The sequence below is a fragment of the Rhea americana genome, unplaced genomic scaffold, assembly GCF_003343005.1.
Source record: "Rhea americana isolate MKP2758 unplaced genomic scaffold, rheAme1 scaffold_589, whole genome shotgun sequence".
Lineage (NCBI taxonomy): Eukaryota > Metazoa > Chordata > Aves > Rheiformes > Rheidae > Rhea > Rhea americana.
The window spans coordinates 49605-73258 of record NW_028186744.1 but is presented as its reverse complement, the minus strand read 5'-3'; the positions used below and the strand labels follow the sequence as shown (position 1 = coordinate 73258).

The window sequence follows — 23654 nt, the reverse complement described above, 5'->3', positions numbered from 1 at the left end:
GCGCCGCCGCCGCCTTGGCCCAGCTCGCTCTTTATTGCTCCTGTTACTAATTACCGAAAACCAAGCGCAAACGCGGGCGCGGCGCCCCGCGGGGCGGCCGGGGCCGCAGGCGGCCTTCGGCCTCATCTGCCCGTCGTCTCCCACACGAGGACCGCGCTGCAGGAGGCCGTGAGGAGGCGCCGGCCCGASGGCGCGAAGCGGCACAGGTGCACGGCGTCGTCGTGCCCGGCGTAGTCCTGCTCCGTCCCCGCCGCGCCGCGCAGCAGCCGCAGGAGGCGTTCTGGGGGGAACGGGGCGGCATGAGCGGGCGGCCGCGCGCCCCCGGCACGGCAGCCCCCGCCCGCCGCGTCTCCCCGCGTGCAGGAGGGCGCGCGGGGCCGGCAGGCAGCCCGCCGCTCTCGTTCTCTGCCTGYGGAGCGGTCCCGAGCGCCCCTCCTCGTCCGCGCGCTTCGGGTTAGCTTCGTTTGCTGCTCACCCCCCTTCCCCGAGCGCCCGAGATCTTCCCACGCGCCCAGCGGCTTCCTGATAAGCTGCGTGACGGGACAGCTTCTCGTGGGAGTGAGCAGGCCCCGAACGGCCTCTGCAGTTCGGTGCGTGAGTGGAGGAGGCAGGGAGCCGCTCGCCCTGCAAAACACCCGGCCCTGGGGCTAGGCGGGTGCCAGCAGGACACACAGCTAGTGGAGTGAGGAGTCCGCAAAGAAGGGTGCTGGGGGAAGGCCCTTTCTGCCCACGCAGCTGCAAAGCTGCTCACTCGCAAGCAGAGGCGCTGAAGACAGCCCATAACCCCGAGGAGTCATTCGGGTGACGCATCTTGCTCATGAAAAAGCACGTGCCCCATCCGTCAGGCCTGAGCTCCCGTTAGCTCGTTTCTAACCTGCGAGTCCCACAGCGCTTYCTCCCTGCATGACACACACCCTGCCTAGGAGAGGCGGCAGCTACCCGCGCTCCGAGGGCTGTAGCCCCCCACAGCGGAGTCACRCCAGGCTTGGCCAACGCGGTTCGGTGTGTGTGCACGTCTCTAACTCTCATTTAAGAGGACGAGGGTGCTTGGTCCACTCACACTTGCAGGAAGAGAAAATGGGAGATCCTTCCTTACTGAAGGTAACCTGGGGACAGGCTGCCTGGGGAACCAAGTCTGTGTCGCTCTCTGGTACTTACCGCTGAAGCCAACAGCTAGAAAGCGAGCTGCAGGAGACAGGCTCAGTGACACGGCAAAGTACGGCAAGGAGATCTTCTCAACTACCTGCACTCCAGCAAGAGAAACACACCAACACCTCAAAAACGAGCAGGCAGCAGAGCCAAGCTGCTTCAGTCGCACCCTTTAGGAAGGTAAAGGGCTCCTCTCAAAGGAAAGGCTGTCAGATGCACAGCATCTCTCACAGTTCAGAAACCTGCCAAAGGCATTGAGTTTCCAGAGGAGACTCAGTATAGAGACTGCCAGTGCTTCTGAAAGCAAACACCTCCCCCCCCCCAGCCTGGAGATCAGGAGGGCAGCAGTGGTGACAGCAGCCCAAGCCAGGCGTAGAGTCCCCTGCTGTTCACTGCTTACCTAGGTCAGATTCAGAATTTTGAAAATTAAAGCTTGCTGCACTAACTAGCTGCTCAGCTGAAGCTACCTCCCACCTTCAGACTGTTTTACTTGTACTGCTCATCTCTGGGCCCTGGTTAGCATGGGGGTGCCACTCCATGTATGACATGCATCGAGAGGGTGTCTTGCTCTCTGGAGCCACCCATCTTTCACTGCAGAAAGACTGGCTTGTCTGCCTAGCACCCTGGTTTGGCCTGCAGGTTTCCCAGGTCAAGACAGGACAGCGCTGCCTCGCTGTCCCCTGTGCACTGTTCCTCGTGAGCCAAGGTTAACTCAACGGCACAGGCATACCCACACCGCGCTGGAAGGGCAGCAGGTTGCACAGCAGGGGCACAAGTACCTGTTTTTTGTGCAGACTGTAAAACAAGGCTTCCTTCTGCATCCCAAAGCCAACGTAAACCAGAGTACCATGTTCCCAAGGGCAGAATGCTGCCAGGCTTGGAGGGAGGTTGCTGAGACCCTGGGAAGAGAAACAAAAAACAACAAAAATAAGGCTAGCTTCTCCAGCCCTGCCTTATCCGGGGATGGGGTGGGAGTCAAAAGGAGAACAGGAGAGCAGTGGGTGAGCAAAGCACCAGGATATTAGTATGTTGGAGACTGCTTCCTCCCTCTCACATTGTGGTCTCAGACAGGCTCACTGCAAAGAAGCAAGGAGCAAACACATACTGTCATGGGAACGTAAGGCAAGTCTCTCTAGTGCTGACTGCCACRGAAGCAGAATATACAGAGGTTCAGCAGGTTGGATTTTCACCAAAGCATTATTCCTATGCGGGCTTAAAGGTGGGAGTGAGTTGTGGATGGGTTTCAGCATGAGCAAATAGGGGCCAGATGATCMTATCTACCGTACTGGATGCAAGATCAATCCTTCCCGTATTCAGTGTGGTGAGATCTACAGTGAATTTCCTTCATGAAGAAAAAACTCATTTCAGAAAGGCACTTGGGAAACAAGCGGAAGGAACATTAACAAAACCCAGCTGCTGTATCGGCCTGGGCAGTGGCTGGGCCCAAGAGGTGACAGGCCGAGGTAGTGCTGCTTGTTCCTCCAAAAAGACCCAGCTTCCTTTCGTATGACAACATCACATGCATCTGGGAATGTCTTCACGTCCTATCCAATACAGACCCTCCTCCGCTGCCTAGCGGTTGTCCTGCTGTCCCAAATCTCACACCCAGCTTGGAGCTGAAGTGTTCTGCAAACTGTCATAGGCACAAAGGGATAGCACAGGTATATTTCGCTCTATTAACCTTCTCATTCACTGGGGTCCTGGCTCAGAATATTCATGCTGTTTGGGAGAGCTGAAGTTAGCAGCGTGCTCATAATTAGGTCTCTCTTCTGTGCACTGAGTGCACTGACTCCTGGTTTGTGCTCTGTTTTGCATAGAATAGGCGTATCAGCTCTTTGCAAATGTAATTTTTGACTCCTCATGCTTACGAAGGCAGTATTTCCCAGCGGCTAGGCAGTGCCACAATTCATGCTGCAAATCTACATCCTGGAAAGTACATTAGTAACTTATCCCAWGAGCAGCACAACTAATGAAGTTCACTTTCCTAAGCGTGCTTGTTCTTTGTACCTGTCCCGCTCAGCTGTAACAACTCCAGCTCTCCCTGTCAGGGCCTCAAGGAGACTCTTTCATCCCAAAAAGGATCAGCAGTGCTGGAGTGACCTGGGGCTGCATGCTGGCAGTTGGCCAGCCAAACACAAAACACCTGACTTGTGTGGCCTTCCTTTCACAAGGTAGCACTCACCTGGGTATTTCCCTTGCACCCAGACAACAATTGTCACTAAAGTAGTATGAAACCAGTATCTTGAAACATTCCTCCTTCAGATTTGGTTGAAAAGCTTAAGATGCACTAGACTGAGCTGACAGATCGTTTATATGTTTTGATGAGGGTTTCGTCTCATTGACAGATAGGGAAAGTCCCAATGTGACTGGGGTTGCACCATGCTAAGATCATGACATGAGCACACGAGTCAGCATGTCTTATTCTCACCTCAGGGACTGCAGGAGCAGGGAAGCTGAGCCAGTCGAGGAGCTCGCATTTATCCTTCAGCCAGTCGGAGGCCCAGACACTGACCCGCCGGTCCGAGCTGGTGGCAAGCCAGAGCTCACTGCCTTCCACCCCGAAGTCATAGTACTACATAAGAAAAAAGCAGTATTACAGCTCTTGCAATGCAGAATCTTTAAAAGAAATGTGCCAACAAGAACAGATTGGTGTAGGGCAACAGTTTATGGGAATGCAGGCCTTACGTAGTAGGGGATTAATGCTAGGACTAACCTACTAGATTCTCTCATCTGGACAGTCCTTAAAGTCTCTTATCCCAGAATATGTTAGGCATCTCCACTTTACCCTGCAGTGATGTCCTTGCACTGCACGACAAGGCACTGCTGGTACCAAAACTAGCAATATGATCTGGACTGACAACCCCTGGCAGAAGAGGCCACTGAGGGAGGAACAAGTGCTGGGCCTGGATGATGCAGATCTCTCTCCCTAGGTTGCTCTCCAGATCTGCACATCCTCCTAGAGGAGTGCTTGCAGGTATTGTGTTTGTCCTAAGAATGTCCTTCATCTAAAACTGAGGACAATCAAGTAAGCCTAGAATTACTAAAGAAAGCAGCCTTGTAACGTGAATGATTTTAAAGCCTGAAAGCTTAGGTAAAATTATTCTTGTCTCAAAAATTGCACAAAGAGAAAGAGACTCTCCAYGAAGAGAAAGTCAAAGGAAATGCTAAAAACATCACGCTGTTGCACAACCCCAGATTCATAGCTACACAGCAGGGACCATACAAACAGCCAGCTACACACACAAGGCAAGGCTGCTGCTGAGCAGTAGGAGAAAAGCACAAAAGCACACTGACCTCAGTGAGGCTCAGGGGCCTTTCTCGGGGATGCACGATATTCAGCCGGGCTTGAATGTTCACAGCCCAGGCTGCTCTGCTCCAAAGCAGTGCCTGGAGGGGGGAGCCTGTGGGGCAAGTGCTCCAGCATGCACCAGCACACATCGTGTCTGTGGGCAGTGTGCCTACAACAGTTACCAAGGGTTCCCCCCATCACCTACACACCTGCTAGGAGTACACCTGCAAAGCCTATGGTTTTATTCCATTGATGATAACCCTACAGAAACTGAACAAAAGTTACTGGAGGTGATGAGGACCCAAAGAGGAAGAGCGGGACAACCAAGCGAGCTCACTAACCAACCCTGCCACATTGCAGCTCCTTCCTACAGCTGTGCAGTGACAGACAGGAGCCTTGCTACAGGACAGCAGCAAGGCCRAAGGGTGAAGTCTCACCTGCTTCCCAGTGCACTGTATGACCGTGATGGGGGAGCCTTTGTGGTCAGTGAGGATGCGAACTGTCATTCCAGTGCGAGGGCTGCTGACAGCCACAAGTCCATCCTTGCCCCCTGATAAGATGATTTCTCCTGTGACCAGACAAGGAGGCAGAATTGGGCCACTTCTTGTAGGAGAAGAAAAAGCCCAAAGGCAAAAGGTCCAAGATCATGGGATACAGGTACCCCAAAACATTATGATAAGCTGGGAACAGTTGGTTCAGGGGCTAGGTAAGATGAGCTGTCTGAGAGACACCTATTAAAACATCACATTTGAAGAAGAGCTGATGTAGGTTATCAGCACGAGGACACAAAGGAATGTATGTTGTATTCAAAGCCCTTAGTTGTACCATGGACAATGTACCTGCCATCTCCTATTTACCAGATGTTCAGCTGGTGGAGCTACTGTAGGTCACTGATACGAGCTCTCTAGCTCTCCCTAGCCCCAGGTTTTGGGGCAGGTCACCAGTCCACAGAGCTGCTGGGTGTCAGACCTATGCTCGGGTACCTGAGGCGCAGCCAAAGCCATGCCTCCTCACTGTTKTAACGGACACCTGGGTGCAACCTCACCATCTGTGGAGTAGGCAACTGCTGTCAATGCAACAGCATGGGGCTGCATCTTCAGCTCCATCTCAGTCCTGGAAATGCTGAACACACGGATGGTGCCATCGCTGTACCCTGCTACTACATGTTGGCTCTCAGCTCCCCGGGCACCAACAGGCTGAGGCTTCCAGGCCAGGCACTGGCAGCTCTGCAAAGGAATGAGAGTAGAGACCTGAGGACGCAACAAGACAGCAGGACCATGTACAACAAAGCACAGCTCCACCTGAAAGTATTTCTTACAGTTTCAGCCTACTCTGCAAGGACRCAGCAGTCCTTGTAATCCCAGCAGTGGACAGTGCCTATTTCCAAGACAAAAAGACTGATGCACTGCAAAYGATTACCTGGTTCAGCACTTGAAACTGTACCACCAGCTCCATGCTGCCCAAAGACCAAATCCTCACGCTGCCGTCTTCACCACATGTGGCACAGTGAGTCTCATCAGGACTGAAGGACACTTCGTTCACCTGCAGCGACAATGGAGATAAAGGAAAGGGGCCTTATAAATGCCACAGGTTAGAGCACATCTGCTCCTCTGCCCCTGTTATCCCTTGGGATTCTTCTCACAGGAAACGCCAGACAGCATGTCACAGACATTAAGAAAGGTGGGTTGTTTTCTTCTTGTGCTTAAAAGAAATTTGGGGCTTACAATTAGGCTTGTAAAGGAAATTGGTAAACCAAACCACAAAGATAGGATCAGGTGCTATGTGACATAGGTTTAAGCTAAATATCCTCTCTTCTATCATTTGAAAACTTTCCTCTGGAGCCCAAAGCAACAGCAGTGTTCAAAATATTCACTSTTCAGACCCATTTATGTTTTAGGCAAAGATTACTTTATCCAATATACATGTCTAGCTAATAAGCAAGACTGCTTCGAGGAAGCATCCAGCAGTCAGGAACTAAACCTTAGTGATTCTGTGAACTATGATTTTTCCAACTGGACAGAAAGGCCCACAGTTATTAACAGGTTAAGGCAGTTAAACAGCTAAGCCTGTTAGGTGAAAGTGGATGAGCCCAGATTTCTTCGTGTCTGACTCCTCAGTGTTAAGTGCAAAGTCATCTCTAGGAGGTGAACAGGAAGACCTCCTTCACAGTGTCCTGTCAGCATCAGCAAGCCCTGCAGCTCCATGAACTCCCTCATGGCCAGTCCAGGGAACACTTCTGCAGCATGTGCATGCTTTGAGCACAGCCCTTTGAACACAGGTGGCATACAAAACATGCACTGCTTTGCAGGACAAACCTCCTTCCCAGACCATCGAACCTTGTTCTTGTGTCCACTGATCAGTCGGATGCTCGTGCTCTCAGTCCAGTTGATGTACCACAGTGTTCCTGTGGTGGTGCCCACAATTCCCATTTCTAGAGAGTCATCAAAGGCCGCACTGACTATCGTCCCATCGAGTGTCATCTCATGTTCTAGCAGGACAGAGCTAGACCTGGAGGAAAGGAGGATCCAAGAAAGGCTGGCTCAGCTCTTGCAACAGACAGCCACTCAGCCCTCTTTAAATGCTGCCTCTAGCAGTTTTCTAGTAACTCCTGTGATGTATTTGCAGCTAGATAATTCAGTGAGGGACCCCTGTACATGGAACAGTTGCTACTGTTACACTTATACAGAAACTATCTTTTATAGGAAAGAGAAAGAAAACAAGGGATGCAACATCGCAAGAGAAGAAACAAGACCAATATATTTTAACTTATTATCTTAAGAGTTCCTTTACAGGAGTCAGGAATACTAAACTCCATTTTCACTACCAAGAGGGTCCCACTATCTGTAGCAAAAATTCGGAAAAAGATCTAGACCAAATGAATCAGCAGTCATGGGACGGAGAGGAAAAGCTAAGAATGAAGGGCAACAGAAAAAGTATGGTTGTAGTCAGAGCTGACATCTGCCTGTGAAGAACCACCTCTTAGTCAGATCCTAGGAGCAGCCAGACAAAAAGGAAAGAACATCTCTCAGGAGCGGCAGCGAGCGGGCGAGAGGTGTGCAAGCACAGTGAAGATGCTGCAGCCACGAGCCTCCTACCTGGCCTCAGAACCCTTCAGCCTTAGCTCCTCCACGGCTGCCACTGCCCACAGACGGATGCGTTTCGTGTTGCTGCCGCTGGCCAGTCTGTTGTGCCGACACACCAGCACACCTGGGGAGGCACAAGGGAACGAACAGCACCCATGAATAAGCACACAGCTCGCCCCCATCGTCTGAGGTGTGCTTCTGTCGGCTAGGCCATCGATTCGTTTGTGGTGGGCAGTGTGATTTCTACCACAGCAGGAAACTGCACCCAATACCCAGTGATTTTACAGATTAGAGGTGGACTCCAGGCTAATCGGTTCTGACAAGGAAACCTGGGTCACAGATCCATCTCCACCCCATTCTTGTATCCAACACAGCAACAGTTTTCCGAGCGTAGGGACACAGCTGAAATCAAAAGCCAGCAAGCTCATTGATGTTCTTTCCCCACAAGTTTCCATGAAACTTATTACAATCCTGRTGGATGCTTGGGACGTTGGCACCCACCAATCTCGCCTTCGTCRGCCTCCCATGTCATGAAGCAGCGATTAGTCTCTGTGTCCCACACGCAGATCTGGCCTGTGTTGGTCCCACTATAAAGAAGAGGGTCAGCACCGTAACACAGTGAGGTCAGTTCCACCAGTCCTAACGCATCAGGGACAGGGGCCTGATGAACCTGCCAAAGCCACATAAAACAAAAAGGTCAAAGAGAAAGCTTTCCTCTAGGTGTTTTACCTATAGGAAAAAAGAATCATCCTCCCACCCAATTAATTTACTTAATGCATCAAATGCAATCAAAAGCCAGTCACAGTCAGTCAGCATCATCTTACTAAAGAAAATTAACTCTCACGAAGCCTTGTGGTGGCTGAGCTTCCATCTCGCTCGCCAAGGGGGCTGGGAAAAGAAGTCAGAAATGCTGAACATGAACTTTAAAAGAAGATATAACTGAGATTTACCTTGAGGTTGCTGTTGGCCCCCTGCTGTTCCAACAGCCAAAATGTCACTGCTCCCCTCCCCACACAGGCCAGTTCTCCATGAGAAAGAGGATTAAAAGCCACGTCATGGACTGGCTCCGAGATGTGAGTCGATGACATGAGTTCATAAGTGTAGGTATTCCACAGAGCAATAGTTTGATCACAGTAGTCACCTGGGTAGAACACGAAAGACAATAGGAAGAAATTCTGCAGCCACTGCTTTTTCAGGATAGACCCAAGCATATACTTTGCACACACATTCATCAAATTTGTCATTGCATTACCCAGTTGTTCAGAGATGATTGCTACAGGCACTGTCGCAAGCAGAGACGCATATAACACGCTTCTGTCTGTTTCCAGCAAAGGCTTTGCTCACTCCCCCTCTCTTCCTTTTCCTTCGAAGCTAAGCATTCAAAGGGCTCTCTGAAGACATGAGAACAGGCAGAGAGAGCCTGTAACACTGGCATGCACAAAAGCAAATCCCCAGGGGAATTGTGCTCTAACTCAGTTCCGCACAAGGACACATTGCTAAATGGACTTGCAGTTGCAGCTCCAAGGAACAGACTGCAGGAGTGAAGCAGAACAAGAGAAAAAGGACTGGGTTTCTCCTGAGCACATGGCAAATCACTGTAGCTGAACCGTAACCTAATGTTTTTCGAAGATATGCAGGGAAAACCACTTGACAGCCTTTTAACTATCCACTGTTCTAAAGGCTCCAGCAGAAGCTGGCACTGAACTGAATGATAAAGTACTCTTTGAGGACAAAATTCAGGAAACAATTCAGGATAATCTTGCTGTATGTTCTAGGAACCTTCCAAAGGTGCTCCTATCTTCTGTGGATTCGCTCAACCCAGCTAGCTGCAACAACTAAATGCTTCTTGGGAATGCTGCCACTAAAATGCTTCTTTCTTTTGTAATTTTATCAGGGAAAGTAGTGAAGCAATAAGCCTCACAACTACCTCAGGAGCCAGAAAAGACAGAACTGTGACAGGACTACTGCTCAAGACAGAAGCTGATACAAACTTTTGAAGCAGGTTTGAAACAGAGTGAATTCCCTCACATCAGCTAGATGGAGTTAGTCTGCATCCTGAAAGTGCTTCAGAGACAGCAAAAACTGCGCAACATGATGAATCCTTAATTGCTTTGAGGACAGGTAAGTAGTCCAGTACTTCATGCTGAAAAGTTGTAGCAAATCTAGTCCTGCTACAGGGCCTCTAGCCAGCGTTTGAACTGGCTGATGGCTGGAGTGGTAGCAATCACTGCAGGCAGAGCAGATTTTCTGCCATTTCTACCTCCTTAGTAGCTACTACACACCTCAATATACATCCCACGCAATCCCTCCAGTGACATTATGCATGATATTATGCTCTCAGTGCTAGCAGCTTTTAAAATAAAGAAGAGATGTAGCTGTTGCTGAAGTCAATGCTGAGATGGGAACTGATCCTAATGGAAGCCACAGTATTTGGGTGGCAGCAGATGGCATGGACCTTGATGGCAGCAAGCATCTCCAGCTCTTAGACAAATTTGGAGAATGCCCTCATGCTGCTGAGGAAGGGGGTGTTTCTCGGGGAACAGGTGCCTCACAGGCCTTTCCCAGGCTCCGCAGTCTCAGTGGAGACTTTCAGCTTTTCTATTCTCCACGGTCCAGAGCAGAGCTGGAGAAAGATGGCTTCTTTCCCGCAGTGCTACATGGAAAGCACAAAGCTGCAGAACCCCCTTCTCCTTCTCTAGAGCAAAGCTTGCTTTTTTTCAAGGGCAGACTCACAAGCAGAGAATGTGTTGCCTGCTCCACAGGTGCTCTTTCATGCAAAAGAAGAACTTACTAATTGCATATTTGTCCTTTAAATGTCCCCTGCTTAAATAAAACAGACAGCTTGAGCGTCCATCTTGTGCTGGCATCACTGCTTGGTAAGCAGCTCACAGTTTGACGCCTGGCTACTTCTGTGCCATTCCAGCTAAGCAACAATAAGAAGTCCAGAAGAAGGCATTTCCCTCTGGATACTATATATAGAAATTGCAAACACAGGCTTAACAAGCACTGGTTAGCTGGAAGAGTGCTGTTACTTGGAAACAAGCTTACTGGGGCAATGAGGAAGAACTGAATGTGAGCTGGTGTGACCCCAGCCTTMATACTTGGAGCTGAGATGCACAGGGCACATGCTCCCCCCTCTCAGTGCTGCCAAAGCACCCTGGAAGCACACTCACTTGAAAAGAACACATCTGCATGTGGTCACTCACAGAAGGACTTGGGATCACTTGCAGTTTAATATGCTGCATCACCCATTTATCAGCCCTGTTTATCAGGCTTCCTGACAATTTCACTGTGAAAATAATGCTCAGTGTCAAGGCTACCAAGCAACAGTTGCTGGACAAACTTCATACACCCACATGAGCCTAGCACACATCTTGAGGATATTACACACTTACAGCATGTTCCTTCCATGAACTGGCTGCTCTAGGGCATACTTACACACTTGTACCTTACAGCTGCAGATATACTGACCTAACGTAATGAGGAATCTGTCATCCCAAGAGTATGCCATAGCTTGCACCTGTGTCTCATGATGGAAGAGTTGTCTCGTGCAAACCCCATCCTGGATGTTCCAGATGCAGATCTGACAATGTGAGTCTCCATTCCTCCGTCCCGAAGCAGAGGCAAGAACCTAGCAGAAAAATATGCTGTCACCCAGATCTTAGCAAGTAATTAGAGGATGGTTCATTAGCTGGTTAATCTTCATAACTRTTAATTCCAAATTAAAGTCAAGACAGTTACCAAGAGAAAAATTCTACAAGAACCACCATCACCTAATATGGGAAGGGAATGGTAGAATCACCCAGAGGAAGGGAGCAAGCTTCACTGTCACACTGAGCAAACACAACACATAACTAGGCTCAAAAGACGTTTATTTTATTCCAGTAATCCCACGTATCCATGTAGCAGAAAGAGGGAAACATCAGACAAATAGGATTTTGGTCAGTAACATTCCTTCAGTCCAAAGTAATACATATAAAACATAGTCCCAGAGAAGTGAAARTCACTTTTACCTGGGCATCATGGCTGACAGCTAGTGTAGAGACCTCCTCAGCATGGCCAAGCCAGTGATTCTGTGATCCTGAGTGCAGGTCTTCAACCACAACGATGCAACCACACGTGTAGGCGAAGAAGCCTATTAGATAGTGTAACATGAGGAAATGGGTCTCCATGTAAAGGCTTCACATAAAGCACCCACTACAACTTACGTTACAATCCAGTCAAATTATTTTTTTTTCAGGGATACATAAAAGCTGACTCTTCTACACAGCCAATGCAGCATGCTTCCTATCAGGTTCAGAGGGGAGTTAGGACAAACCTCTCTTCCCCTAACTTGAGCAAAGCAAAGCTGTTGGGCATCACTTCAGCTCTGAAAAAAAGAGGTGAGATGGCCTTTGTAACAGCCTTCCCCCCGCTCTAGCCACTCGGCAACTCATACCTGAGACTGCTCTGTCAACAGCATTCTCCAATATACCTGAATCAACTAACATTTGCCAGTAGCAAATAAAAAGGATTACTGGATTCTCTCGACACAAAGAAGCCTGCCTGGAGGCAACCCTGTCTAATATGCTCTAGGCGATCCTGCTTGAGCAGGGGGTTTGGACGAGATGATCTCCAGAGGTCCCTTCCAACCTTACCAATTCTATGAATCACTGTATTAAAGCAAAGACCTTAACCCAACAGCGAGAAGATTGTAAGCTGGCTTAGTATATGTGCACAGACAGCTAGGGCTCACACACCTCCCACCTCTCCAAAWCCTTCCCAGTGTACCTGTGTCTGGGTTCCACACCATATTTCCTCTGCCATTCCCATTGTAACCGATCACTGCTTTTAGCTTCAAGACCTCATAGCCAGCRGGAGGAGATGAGAAACTCTGCAAGAAAAATAGACGTTGGCTTAAAATAAGCTCTAGAAGGATGTCCCATTCAGGTACACACAAGACCCACACAGGAAAAAGGACTCATGCAGGCACGAACACACATATCCACACACACAATTTCATGCCAATGCTCACACAATTTAATACAAGTTCAACTAATCAATGCATGAATACKGAAGTGCACACTTATACCTACAAAAGAGAAACCACCCCAGCAAAAAACAGGCTCAGATGCATTGAGAGGGGGCACAAAACAGGTTGGCAGCAACTGCCCAACCTATGAACAGCTGCTAATCCTGCTAGGAAAGAGTCCAACGGGTTTTGCTGACTTAGTGATGTAGACATTTGAATAGGAAGATAGTGGGGGGGAAAAAATGCTACAAGGTGTGTGTGTGTTTGGGGGGGGGGGTTTAGAGGAGAAAATTGAGGGYGCAAACCAAATGTAGCTTTTCTGCTACAGCAGTGAACAGCAGTACATAGAAAATGTTAAGTTTCTGTTTTGTTATCGCTCTGTTTGTTAACAGAGCAAGAGCTATGCCTTGACTATCTCCACTACACTAGATGGATTGCCTTCCCCAGCCTGCTCTGCCAACGCATCTGCTCGCAAATATGTGTGCACGATGAATCACTTCATTGCTCACCCGTCTTTCACTTTCTATAGCACATGCCATTTCCATTTCTTTTGGATAAAAATTTATGCAGATTTGCTGAACGGAAAAAGAATTGAGCACAACTCACTTTTTACTAGTCTGGAAAGAGCAGCAGGCAGAAGAGAAAGCGGGACTAATGTTAAGGGTTTCTAATTGAACACCAGACCCAAGGGTGTATTTCACGAATTGCTTTCAACTGAAGTACAAAATGGAAACAATTTTTAAAAGCCATCTACCTGAGCCCCCAAAACACCTGTTCTTCACCTGCYGAGGCAATCAGCAGTGCCACAATTCTCACCTGGGGGAGCACTGATGCTTTAAAGCGAGGAGTAAAATGCCGGTAGGAATCTGGGCGGATGGAGCACTGGGATTTGGGACCTTTGGTCTCCTTTCTAGATGCTGCCACACAAAGAAGAAAATACCTGTGTAATACTGCTCAYGGGAATGGTTTGCGAGAAGCAGCTAGGTTGTGCCTTGCTGTCTCTTACACAGCAGAGAGAGGTGCATGTGAGCATACACACAAACACCTGGGAGAGGTGAAAGTTCGATGGCAGAGTGACATTGCTCCTACATGATTACACGACTCCCACAGGAAAGGCACCAACTTTTCGGCATCAAAGAACAAATATCCATTCAATTCCATCACCCTATTCAAAGCAGCCACATCACACTGCAGACAGCCTAAAGGAGAATGCCCTGTGCACTCTGAGCATTGCTGCAAAAGCATAAGCCACACAGTTAGAAAGATGTCTTTAATACAACCAGCAGCCATACTTTTATGTTGAAACTTTCCAACAAATCCTGCCTGAGGCTGTGAGCACTAGCAGCTGCATGCTTCTGGCAGCTAGCCACAAAATGCTGCAGCTTTGAGGTTGTGTATCTATTAATAGAGACATTGGGAGCTTTAATTTCAGATGGATTTAATAGAATGTGCCACTTCAAAGATGACAGCGGTTACAAGCTGAAGAGGGGCTTCTGGCACGCCTAGAAGTAGCAGCGGGGAAAGAGTCAGAAAAACAAGCAGTCTTAGGGACCAGCATAAGTTTCTCTTAACACTGATTTCCTTTGGCAAATTACACCTAGGACAAGGGAAGATCCCCTAGGAACACAYGCTGCCCTTCGTCTCACAGCTTAAGGCATGTGTCTGGCCCAGCAAGCCACCAGTATGTTAAGTGCTGCTTTGGGTCTATGTGTACCCATGTTTATACTGATCTTTCCTCATTTATCAGAGACAGAGCTGTGCTGCCCTGCAGGCCTGTGCCCCCTGTGCCCCTAAGGAGCAAAGCTCTTCAGAAGACAGGAATCTCCTTGATTTACCATTTCCTGAGTGACTGGGAGACCTCGAGCTCTCCTGTTTCACTTTGGGCCTCACAACAAAAGGCTCCTCATTCCTGACCGACTCTACCACAAGGACCGAGGGGTCTTTGTCTCCATTTGCCATCGTTTTGCTGCTGCCCAGGAGATTTGCTTCCTCCTCTTCATCGGACTCAGAAAAAATACCTGAGGAGAAAAATTGGTGGGAAAAGAGAACTGCCTGTGTCCTACAGAACTGCGTTGTGTGTGACCAACCCTTTGATTTTTGGCAATGTCATTTTCCTGCTCTATATAACAGTCTATCTGCTAGGGTAGAGTGCAAAGCAGACATATTCTACTAGATATGTTCAACAAAGTATTCACCATAACCCTCAGAAAAGCTATGCAAGCAGCCTACTGTATAGAGCAGAGAAAAGGATAAAGGGGTGCTGAGATCCTCCCCCCCCAACACACACCCCTCTGGATGGCTTTGTCCAATTTAGGAGAGAGAAACGTGAAGTGGCACTTYTCAGCTCACAAAAAGGGACTGGGGGACAGAGACTATTGCTGCTGCTCATGGACTGGCTGCTGCTGGAGACAGGAAGTTTTCCCTAAATCAGCTCCCCCTTTCCTGCAAGCAATTCCTCTTACCACGACATCCCACTTGGTGGACAGAACCGACACCCAGACATGGTGGTGAAGACAACAATGGCAGAGGAGCTGTCTGCCGAGGTATCTCAGTGGCATCCTTGAGCTTCTCAAAGCTCCTTTCTGTGAAAAGAAAATGCTCTGTGCGAGATATCTCCCTTCATCCCATAAATCCTCTTGAGGTGATTGATGGTGATGCCTTCAAACTGATTTCTCCAACTTCCTCCTATACAGGAGGAGCCACTTCTCAGTGCATTATTTTCTGTCCTTCAAGAAAAGGAGGGACAGAGAGACAGACAGAGAGGGCAGGGGAAAAAAAGAAACAGAAGAGATGGAGGCAGGAGATAGGAAGCAGGGAAAGGCAGAAGGTAAAACTGAAAAACCTAGTGCAAAAACCTAGAGCTGCTTTGCTCAGAAGATCCCCTCCTTGGCAGACTTTCATGGAGAGGAGCTAGTCAATTGGAGGCAGTCCCTTAGGCTAATCAGCTAATGAGCCCCCACTATCTAACACTATAAAGTAAGGAACCAAAAATCCACTCCCCCAACCACTATYCTGTGCCATGAAGAGCAGCTGTGGAAAAGCTGCCAACACATTGACCAGTGCCACTCATGGGAGGAGGCAAACTCACCTGCTCTGGGAAGCAGATCAGCCTTAGAAGAATGCACACTGGAAAGGCAACAARACCAGAGTTACACTGCTGGGGGTGGTGCACAGGAGGTAAAGAGAAGCAGGGGAGAGTAYTGCCCAGCACAGGGCACTTACACAGCTGGGGGTGACCCCTCTGCAGACAGAGCTAGGAAATCCCAGAGGAAGATGGCATCTCCAACGCTGACAACATGCTCTTGGTCTGGGGTGAAGGCCACGTGTCGCACTGGCTCCGAGTGGCCAATGTATACCTGAGAGAGAGGAGGTCTCRAACTTCTCAAACTCCATAACCACCTCTGTCCCATTAGGATTGTGGTTACAAGACTCCCTGCCCTGAATACCCAGTGAAGGAAGCTTCTGTCTACAATACTTCATCAGAGGATCTTCTCAGAGATCAGCACTACACCTCCAACATTCAGAGCTGTATCTTAACCACACCAATCCCAAGAAACAAGCAGAAGTTGGAAAATCCCAAACCTTATCCTAGCTCTCATTTCTGCTGAAAGCCAGGGCAAGCCATTTTCCTCTCAGCTTAGCTCTGTCCCCAAAACAGAGGTTGCACCTGCCTCTGGTCTTTGGCAGAGGTTCTCACTAAGTGCAGTGATTTGGCAATCCCAGTATGTGCTCTGTGCATGTAATTACTAGAATGTTCCAGGTGGGAATACAACTGTATTTCTCAGTTGCTGGGCACATTGGAGACATATTGGGATTGAGGGCACTGGGCCAAATCATGCAAAAGTGCATTTGCTCCTTTCTCCTCCAGGGATTCAGAAATGTATTAACTGAGAGATGTAGGCAACATCAACCCTGTTCCCTCCCTTTGTGTGCAGTACCTGGAAGTTGATATCAAAGCGCATCTGGTAGTCCCACACTTTGATAACCTTGTCACCAGCAGTGAGCAAGTACCTGGCATCCTTGCTTAGTGACAAGGAAGAGCAGGACAGCTTGTGCACAGGAGGCACCTGAGGATAAGACACAGCACCAATAAGACACAGCAGCATCCGCATTAACTGAGCTAGCTTGCCAGCAGTAAGCTAATCACTGCCTGAGCCCCAAGAAAAGACAGATTCATTGAATGGAGGAGAATGAAGGGGAATACTTTTGGTCTCTAGTGAAAAAGTAGTTTAAAACAACACGAGCCAGAGATGCTCAACATTCCTGACACAGGTCTGTAGTTTCTTCTACATCACAAGGTGTATGAAGATTGCAGACGAACTAAATACACTGTGACTGAACAGATTCACTAGGAGAGAGTCAGATCATCTCCAATGCTCTGGTGGGCTCATTCAGGTATTTCACTAGCCCACCAGTGAGATAGGGTAACCAGTCCTATATGCACACCTAATCAATTGCGGTGTAATGGAACACGTTTGCTTTAAGTGTCTTTAGCAATTTATTGTGCCCTTATTCTTCAGCAAAATGACAGCATGGATAATAAAGACAAATTCAGGTTCACCTGGAGCATGACCACATTAGGATAGCTATCCACTTGTCAGTCATGTTTTTCTTCAGAACCTGTGAACTCCAGGACAATCTCTTCTCCCATTCATCCTCCCACACCGACATGAACTATCAAAGCAAGATGGGTAAATACCTCAGTGTAGGAATTTCATAGTGCCCTACCTCTCGCACCAGTCGTCCACTTTTTGCATCAAGCACAAGGATTTTACTGGAAGAAGTGGATACCAGGAGCTGGCGTTGAGACACAGGAGCAAAGCAGATCCTCACTGCAGAGTCCAGGGCTGTGCTATCCAAATCAAAGATGCTGACATCCACCTTTAGCAGCTGTGAAACAAGGAGCCACTGAACAAAYGTCCTAGAGCAAATACTGTGGAAGCCTCAAAAACAGCTACTGGGCAGYCTCAAAGATTTCTCCCTTGGCTCTCTCAACAGAAGCCATGGAGTCCCCAAGCTCTTTTCTTTCCCACAATCCAGCCAGCTGTCTAATAAGAGGCTGCAGGGTACAGGCCAAGTATGTCCCCCTTACCCAGCAGGGTAGCTCAAGAAGAGGGTACAAAATTGATTGTCCACACAGCCGTTCTCCTAATTATCTTTCCAGAGCAGTATGAAGTTGGAGGAAAAGAAACCTTGAATTTACTGTTTCCACCTCCCAGAATGGAAAACAAACCTCATTATAAGCACCTCAAACCAGCATCTGCTGTGCAGTAAAGGGCCTTCTCCAACACTGATGGTGCACAAGGCTCTTGATCTATCTCATTTAATTTCTATTTAATACAACCTATAGGAATTTCCTCTCCCATTCTGCATCACCCTGCAGTGTTCCCCTCTCCCCAGCCTCCCACAGGAACGTGAAGAAATGTGGTAGGTACCTCATTGAGGGAGCWGGCCTCCATCACGGTCACAATAAACTTAGTAGGACCCACAAAGGCCAGGAGACGGCTGTCCTCACTAAGCACCAAGGCATCAGGACCACTCCCAGCATTCCGGACCACCACGTTACCTGGGGACCACAGGAACAGAGAAAGAGTGAAGAGAGGAAGAGAGAYAACATGCTACAGCCAGCTCATTCTGTGATGCTGTTGCTGACGTGGTAGCTGCAGTTTTTCCTGCCTCTCAGTCAGCCTTCGATTAATGTTTTGGCCTCAGAAAGAAGCAACCTCTGTTGTGGAAGATGCCAGAAATGTCATCTGCAGCATCCAAAGTGTGCAGAGAACCACCTCAAAGACAAGGTCTAGATATACGGTTTGTAAGCTGTCTGAGCACGTGGTACATTCAAGGAAGGCAGAAAGAAAGTAATTGCAATAATATGGATATAAGTGTTTATTTTTTAACAGTACAGGAAGCTGTGACAAGCAGCTATACATGTGAATTTGCAGCTAGAGCATGAGTGGCTGAACCCCACACAGAATGAAGTCACTGCAGAGCCCCACTACCCTGATGTCATTCTAATGGGTGGATAGATCCAAAGGTCACAGAATCACAGAAATCAAAGCGATTGCTCTGTATCTATTCCACTACCGCTGTTATGACCCTGGGAACATAGCTAGTGATCAACACTGAGGCTGGAGCAGAATCAAAGTACTAAGTTCCAGTTGCAGCACTGACACCAAACTTGGGTGATTTTGGACAAGTTCTTTGATTTCTCTGAGCCCTTATTCCTTTTCCACATMCTTTGCATACTCACTGGGGCAGGCTCTTCCTCTGTGTATAATGAACTGCATAACAGCGCTCCCTTTCTCTGTCTAAGCCTCCCTGTGCTGCCACAGCTAATTTCAAAAAGAGCGTAAATTAACCGTGACATTAATATTTCAAAATTACCTTGCCCCTTGCACTGCTCACCCCTGCCTGCAGCACTTGCCTTCTCAATTTATCAGCAAAACTCTGTGTGGCTGTGCTACAGGCAGGATTATGGAAGTGATCCAGCTTAAACAAATCAAACTGCACATACACAAAACTCAAAGAGTTGGGGCTTGGCCATGAATAAGTATGAACACTTTATGCTTGTATTGTTTCTAAACAATATATGGTTGAATCTAGATCCAAAAAGGCAGGTCTATGCAATTCCAGTCCATTCACAAAACTGAATCACCAAGCAATTTGAAAGCTTTTGAATCAGGGCTGGTATGGAAGGGTTAACAGTCACTAAGATTTGCTACCACACATCATATAAATGCTAATGACACAGCTCAGAAGAGCCTTCAGAAAATCACTCTCCCTCAGTAGGTTGTGTCTTGTTTGACTTTGGGGTAGGATGTCTGTGCTATTTAATAAATAAAAAAAGTCACCTCACAACAACTCCAAAGCCTTACCCAAGACTCTCAGGACATGGCTTTTTTGTACCGCAGAGTTGTAAAGAGCCAAAGTTCCCTGTGAACAGGAACTGAACATGAAATTGCCATCTGGAGAGAAGGTCAGACCAGTGACAGCAGCACGATGCTGCCTAGAAAAAGAGGGAAAACAAGAAAGGTGGGGTAGAGGAGAGGAAAAAAGTAGCAACATCAATGCAACATAGTTAAGCACCTTAGCAATGAACTTAACTGGAGACAGGAGGAGAACCCCACTGTTTTTGCCTGCAGCAGTCCAGGACAACCAATACTCCAGCTTTTTGGAAAACTAAGCAGCAAGTGCAGCGGCCTTGCTGCCCCTGGATGGGATGTGCTCACCCCCCCTTTGGGGCATCCTCCATTTCCCATGCCAAGGCTCACAAGTGCTTCTTTTCCAGCTAACCCCCAGGACAACTGTCTCTTTCCCCAGCCCCTTCCCTACCCACCTCTAGGCATTTCTCAGCTGGTAAGTCCTCAAACAAAGTTCTTATAGGTTTCTGAGGTTACATTCTTATCACCCAAAGCCTTGGCACACCAGGCTTTCCTGCTTGAAAACCACCCAACTGAGACATGMGGATTGTCGAGCTTAAGAAAACTACCTTTCCAGCACAGGCCCACCTCCAAGATCAGTGTGCCTGCTGCCAGGACACTCGGCAGTTACCCCCACGCGTGGGTACAACTGCCACTGCGAATACTTGCTTGTGTTCCACTAGGAGATCAGAGGCAGCCAAGCTGAAGACTCGCACCATCCCACTGTCAAAGCCACAGGCAAGGATCTGCTGAGTAGGGTGAAAGGCCACAGCACATGGCATTTCATCTGCAGCTGTGAAGTCATACAGCTGCAGGGAAGAGACATATCCCAGGCACAAAGCTGGATAAATCAGTACCTGGCAGGCATATGTAACACAGCAAGACAATCTCAGACTCCACTGTGAGCCTGTTCCCACAATGCAAATCTAATCCTGCGTGGCTGCCCCTAAAGCCCAGGGAAGTCTAGTCTTCAGGGAGACTTGGATAAATCCTTCAGGTATTATGTCCTGTGTTAACTAGCAACATTCAAGAGACGGAGGATTATTATTTTGTTTAATTATGCCTTCAGAAACTAAGGCCAAATTATACATTAAGCTAAATGTCTCAGAACTCCACACATCGGAAGGATTTCTTATCCACGTTAAACCCCACACCTCAGGCAGGACATTTAAGAGCTCTTGAACAGCAGAACTTTGATAACTCAACTGAACACAGACAAGGCAAACTTAAGAAATCTATGATACCTGATAACTCTCTCCTCACCTACCTGCTGCATGGTCATGAGGTCCCAGACTCGGATGGTGTTATCCTGAGAGACTGTTGCCATCTGCTTCCGAACTCCCTCCACAGAAAATGCCAAAATAGAATCCGTGTGAGAGCGCATGAGGGTGTTATAGTCTCGAGACTCTATATCCAGGTAACCCAGATTCCCAGTGGTGGTTGTGCACAGAACTTTGAGGCTGTCTGGACTGATGCAGACAGAACTCACTGGAGCCTCATGCTCTGGGGAAAGACACACCAGTCAGCACACCGCCCAGGAAAAAGAAAGAGAAGCATCTGGATCAAAGCTATGGAAACAGATTCACAGTTAGGAAAGTACTGCCCACAGGAATGAACATCCTACATGACCTCAAGACTAAATGCTTGGAGGTTTCAGTTTAGCGACAAGTTAACCTGTGCTCTTTCTAGARGTTCCTGGGCTCTGCTGTAATGCTGTTTGTTTCAGAGGGAAGAACTGTTTGACTTCTCTAATTTCTCACTGGATAGAGGAACCCCGGATATAAGAGCATAGAAATCAAGTTGGACTGCTTGTTCTTATCCAGGAGTTCCCATCCATCTCCTCRAACTCACAAGAATGAACATGAATTAATTGTCCTTGAGGTGACAACTTCCAAGATAGTCACCCCAAGACTAGACTACAGAAGGCATAAAAATGCACCCATAAATGAGAATCGCTTCAGAAGCACTGCAGTGGAGTCTTTGTTTCATAGGAACAGGTTGATACAGATATGGAACTCAGAAGCACAAGTCCCAGGTTACTCACCTGCCTCTAAGATGACAGCAGAGAAGTCCAGTGGCCACAGCCGCAGATAACCATCTTCTGATCCCGTGGCACAGAATGTTGAGGAGACACTAATACTGTTTATAGCAATCCCAGGGCCTGAAAACCCAGAAAACAAAGCTACCTAGGTCACTGGAAGAAACAAGAAAACACAACTAGGAGTGCCCCCATCCAAGAGCAGAGTTCAACAGTTCACCTGCACCAGCAGCTGAACATCTTAGAAAAAGATGCAAGAAATCCCACTGTAAATGACAATGTAAGTTACCTCTATGGAAAAATCTTATCTACCCCTTCTAAGAGTTCAGAATCTATTTGATCCCCGGTCCCTCCTCCAGTACATTTGTTTATCATCACTGCAACTCTACTCTTTCCACTTTTTAAATTGTGCCACACATTTAGTTTGAATACGATCTTGTGGTAACACATGTCTTATGGTAGCTGCTTGGGATACAACACTGTTTTCTTTCATGTTTCAAATCTTCTCTGCAGCACAGTGAGAAGTGAGAGAGAAGAATAAGCGTGGGTAACTGTCTACAGAAACTGGGAAAGCAACTGACTTTTTCATTCTGGCACAAAGTCCATTGGTGAAAGCACCGGATACAGCAAGCAATGCTGCCATTGAGGAACCCAGGGACCATGTTTAATCTTCTATTAGTCATGTTATCACCTATGAAGAGGGAACTGGAATTACACACCTCTCAAAGAGGCACATTCTAGATTAATTAGTTCAACTTGCACTAAGTTTTAAGATACCAGAACAATCACACTTGAAAGTGAATTCTTCCTGCTGTTAAAATCAATGGAAGAGCTGAAAGTTGTACTATTTAGTATAAGCATCAAAGAATTCCCAAACACTTCACACAGGCTGAATAATGAAAAATCCCCAAGATCTATCTTTTCATTGATCTGCTTAGCTCTTTTTACATCTCTGCATAAGATTCCTGTCAGCAAATTAAGACCTTGTTTCATGTTTCTAAAAGCAGTGTTTCTTTGAAAGAGCAATCAGCATTTAAAATGCCAATATTCTGTCTTAAAATGACACTTTGCTGTACTAAGATTATTGCAGTACTTAAGAGGAAAATAGTTAGCTAGCAATGATCTAATCAAGCCAAAGTAATCTTTAGCAGTAGCTAAATAGCTGGTTTATTTTCAAAAAATTTGTTTAAAATCATTTCTGATCCTGGTCATTCTTGAGCTGATCCCATGCCAGCTCACTTCTTCACGCCAGGAGACATTCCTCACACCCCTACCTGCACTGCAGGTTTGTTTTTCTTGCTGGTGACAGGGCTGGGATGGCAGGAGCTGCCGGGCACTTCTGATGCAGACATTCTTGTAGTCTATTTCCAGTATGTGACCGCTCTTGCTGCAGACAAAGCTGGAAAGGACAAAGACCTCTACTCTGGTATCTGAAGGATAAGATGAACTGTACAAACATCATTTTGTAAAACCCCTAGGTTTACAGTGTGTCTCAGCATGCTTTAGTCAAGAGGCGGAGAATAACTTGATAAGCTCCGTCTGCCTGATGAAAAGCGATTCCAATTCATAATAACATAAAAGGTTAACCAGGGGTCCAAGGGTGACTTCTTACGAGCTAGCCTAGGAATCTACAACCAATGGTGCAAGCTGGAGCTCCCTATTTTTCTTCTGCCCCTTTGAAATACTAATCAGAGAGGGCTAAAAGTTCAGTGTGGASTTCAAAAAGAAAATTATGTCTGCCATATGACATAGCCTGTGGAGGAAGGCAGAGGTCATATGAGCTGACAGTTATGTGTTTTTGGAACAATGTATGATGGTAACAATAGCCTCAGTTTGATGATTTAAAATAACACTWAAAAGTGTGCATTTGTCTATATACAAGAGGATATGTTACACCATACTCCTCCCACTGCCAACAGAAAATTAACCACAAGTTTCAAGCAGGAATAGAGAATCACTAAACACCTGACTGTCAAAACATCAATAGGACACAGAAGAGGAAAGAACCACTTCTTGTGCTATTCTGCAAAGTATTTGAATTTCTTTTGTGAAGTGAGGCACGCTGAGGGAGGGTAGAGGCTTTTCCAGCTGCATGAGGCACTTGCATGCTGCAGAGAAAATCCAAACAAAATTCTGTGGTCCTAGAAAGGAGGGGAAAGAAGGA

The 23654-nt window shown here is 47.5% G+C and overlaps 1 protein-coding gene across 1 annotated transcript in view; it reads right to left on the bottom strand.

Moving 5' to 3' along the window:
• Positions 1-14: 14 nt before the first annotated feature.
• WDR90 (WD repeat domain 90) overlaps positions 15-23654 on the bottom strand; it is a 35987-nt gene continuing 12347 nt past the window's right edge. Inside the window, exons 16-42 of the mRNA XM_085319418.1 lie at positions 22765-22889; positions 21497-21613; positions 20720-20955; positions 20118-20261; positions 19408-19534; positions 17968-18098; positions 17261-17422; positions 16471-16599; positions 15755-15888; positions 15621-15658; positions 14995-15114; positions 14368-14550; positions 13349-13449; positions 12292-12394; positions 11535-11656; positions 10993-11152; positions 8472-8662; positions 8023-8191; positions 7534-7645; positions 6754-6946; positions 5858-5980; positions 5484-5664; positions 4876-5006; positions 3578-3721; positions 1929-2048; positions 1159-1243; positions 15-280 (exon numbers count right to left, since the gene is read on the bottom strand). Of these exons, the coding sequence (XP_085175544.1) occupies positions 123-280; positions 1159-1243; positions 1929-2048; positions 3578-3721; positions 4876-5006; positions 5484-5664; positions 5858-5980; positions 6754-6946; positions 7534-7645; positions 8023-8191; positions 8472-8662; positions 10993-11152; positions 11535-11656; positions 12292-12394; positions 13349-13449; positions 14368-14550; positions 14995-15114; positions 15621-15658; positions 15755-15888; positions 16471-16599; positions 17261-17422; positions 17968-18098; positions 19408-19534; positions 20118-20261; positions 20720-20955; positions 21497-21613; positions 22765-22889 (3739 nt within the window). The 3' untranslated portion in view covers positions 15-122. The remainder of the gene's footprint in view (positions 281-1158; positions 1244-1928; positions 2049-3577; positions 3722-4875; positions 5007-5483; positions 5665-5857; positions 5981-6753; positions 6947-7533; positions 7646-8022; positions 8192-8471; positions 8663-10992; positions 11153-11534; positions 11657-12291; positions 12395-13348; positions 13450-14367; positions 14551-14994; positions 15115-15620; positions 15659-15754; positions 15889-16470; positions 16600-17260; positions 17423-17967; positions 18099-19407; positions 19535-20117; positions 20262-20719; positions 20956-21496; positions 21614-22764; positions 22890-23654) is intronic.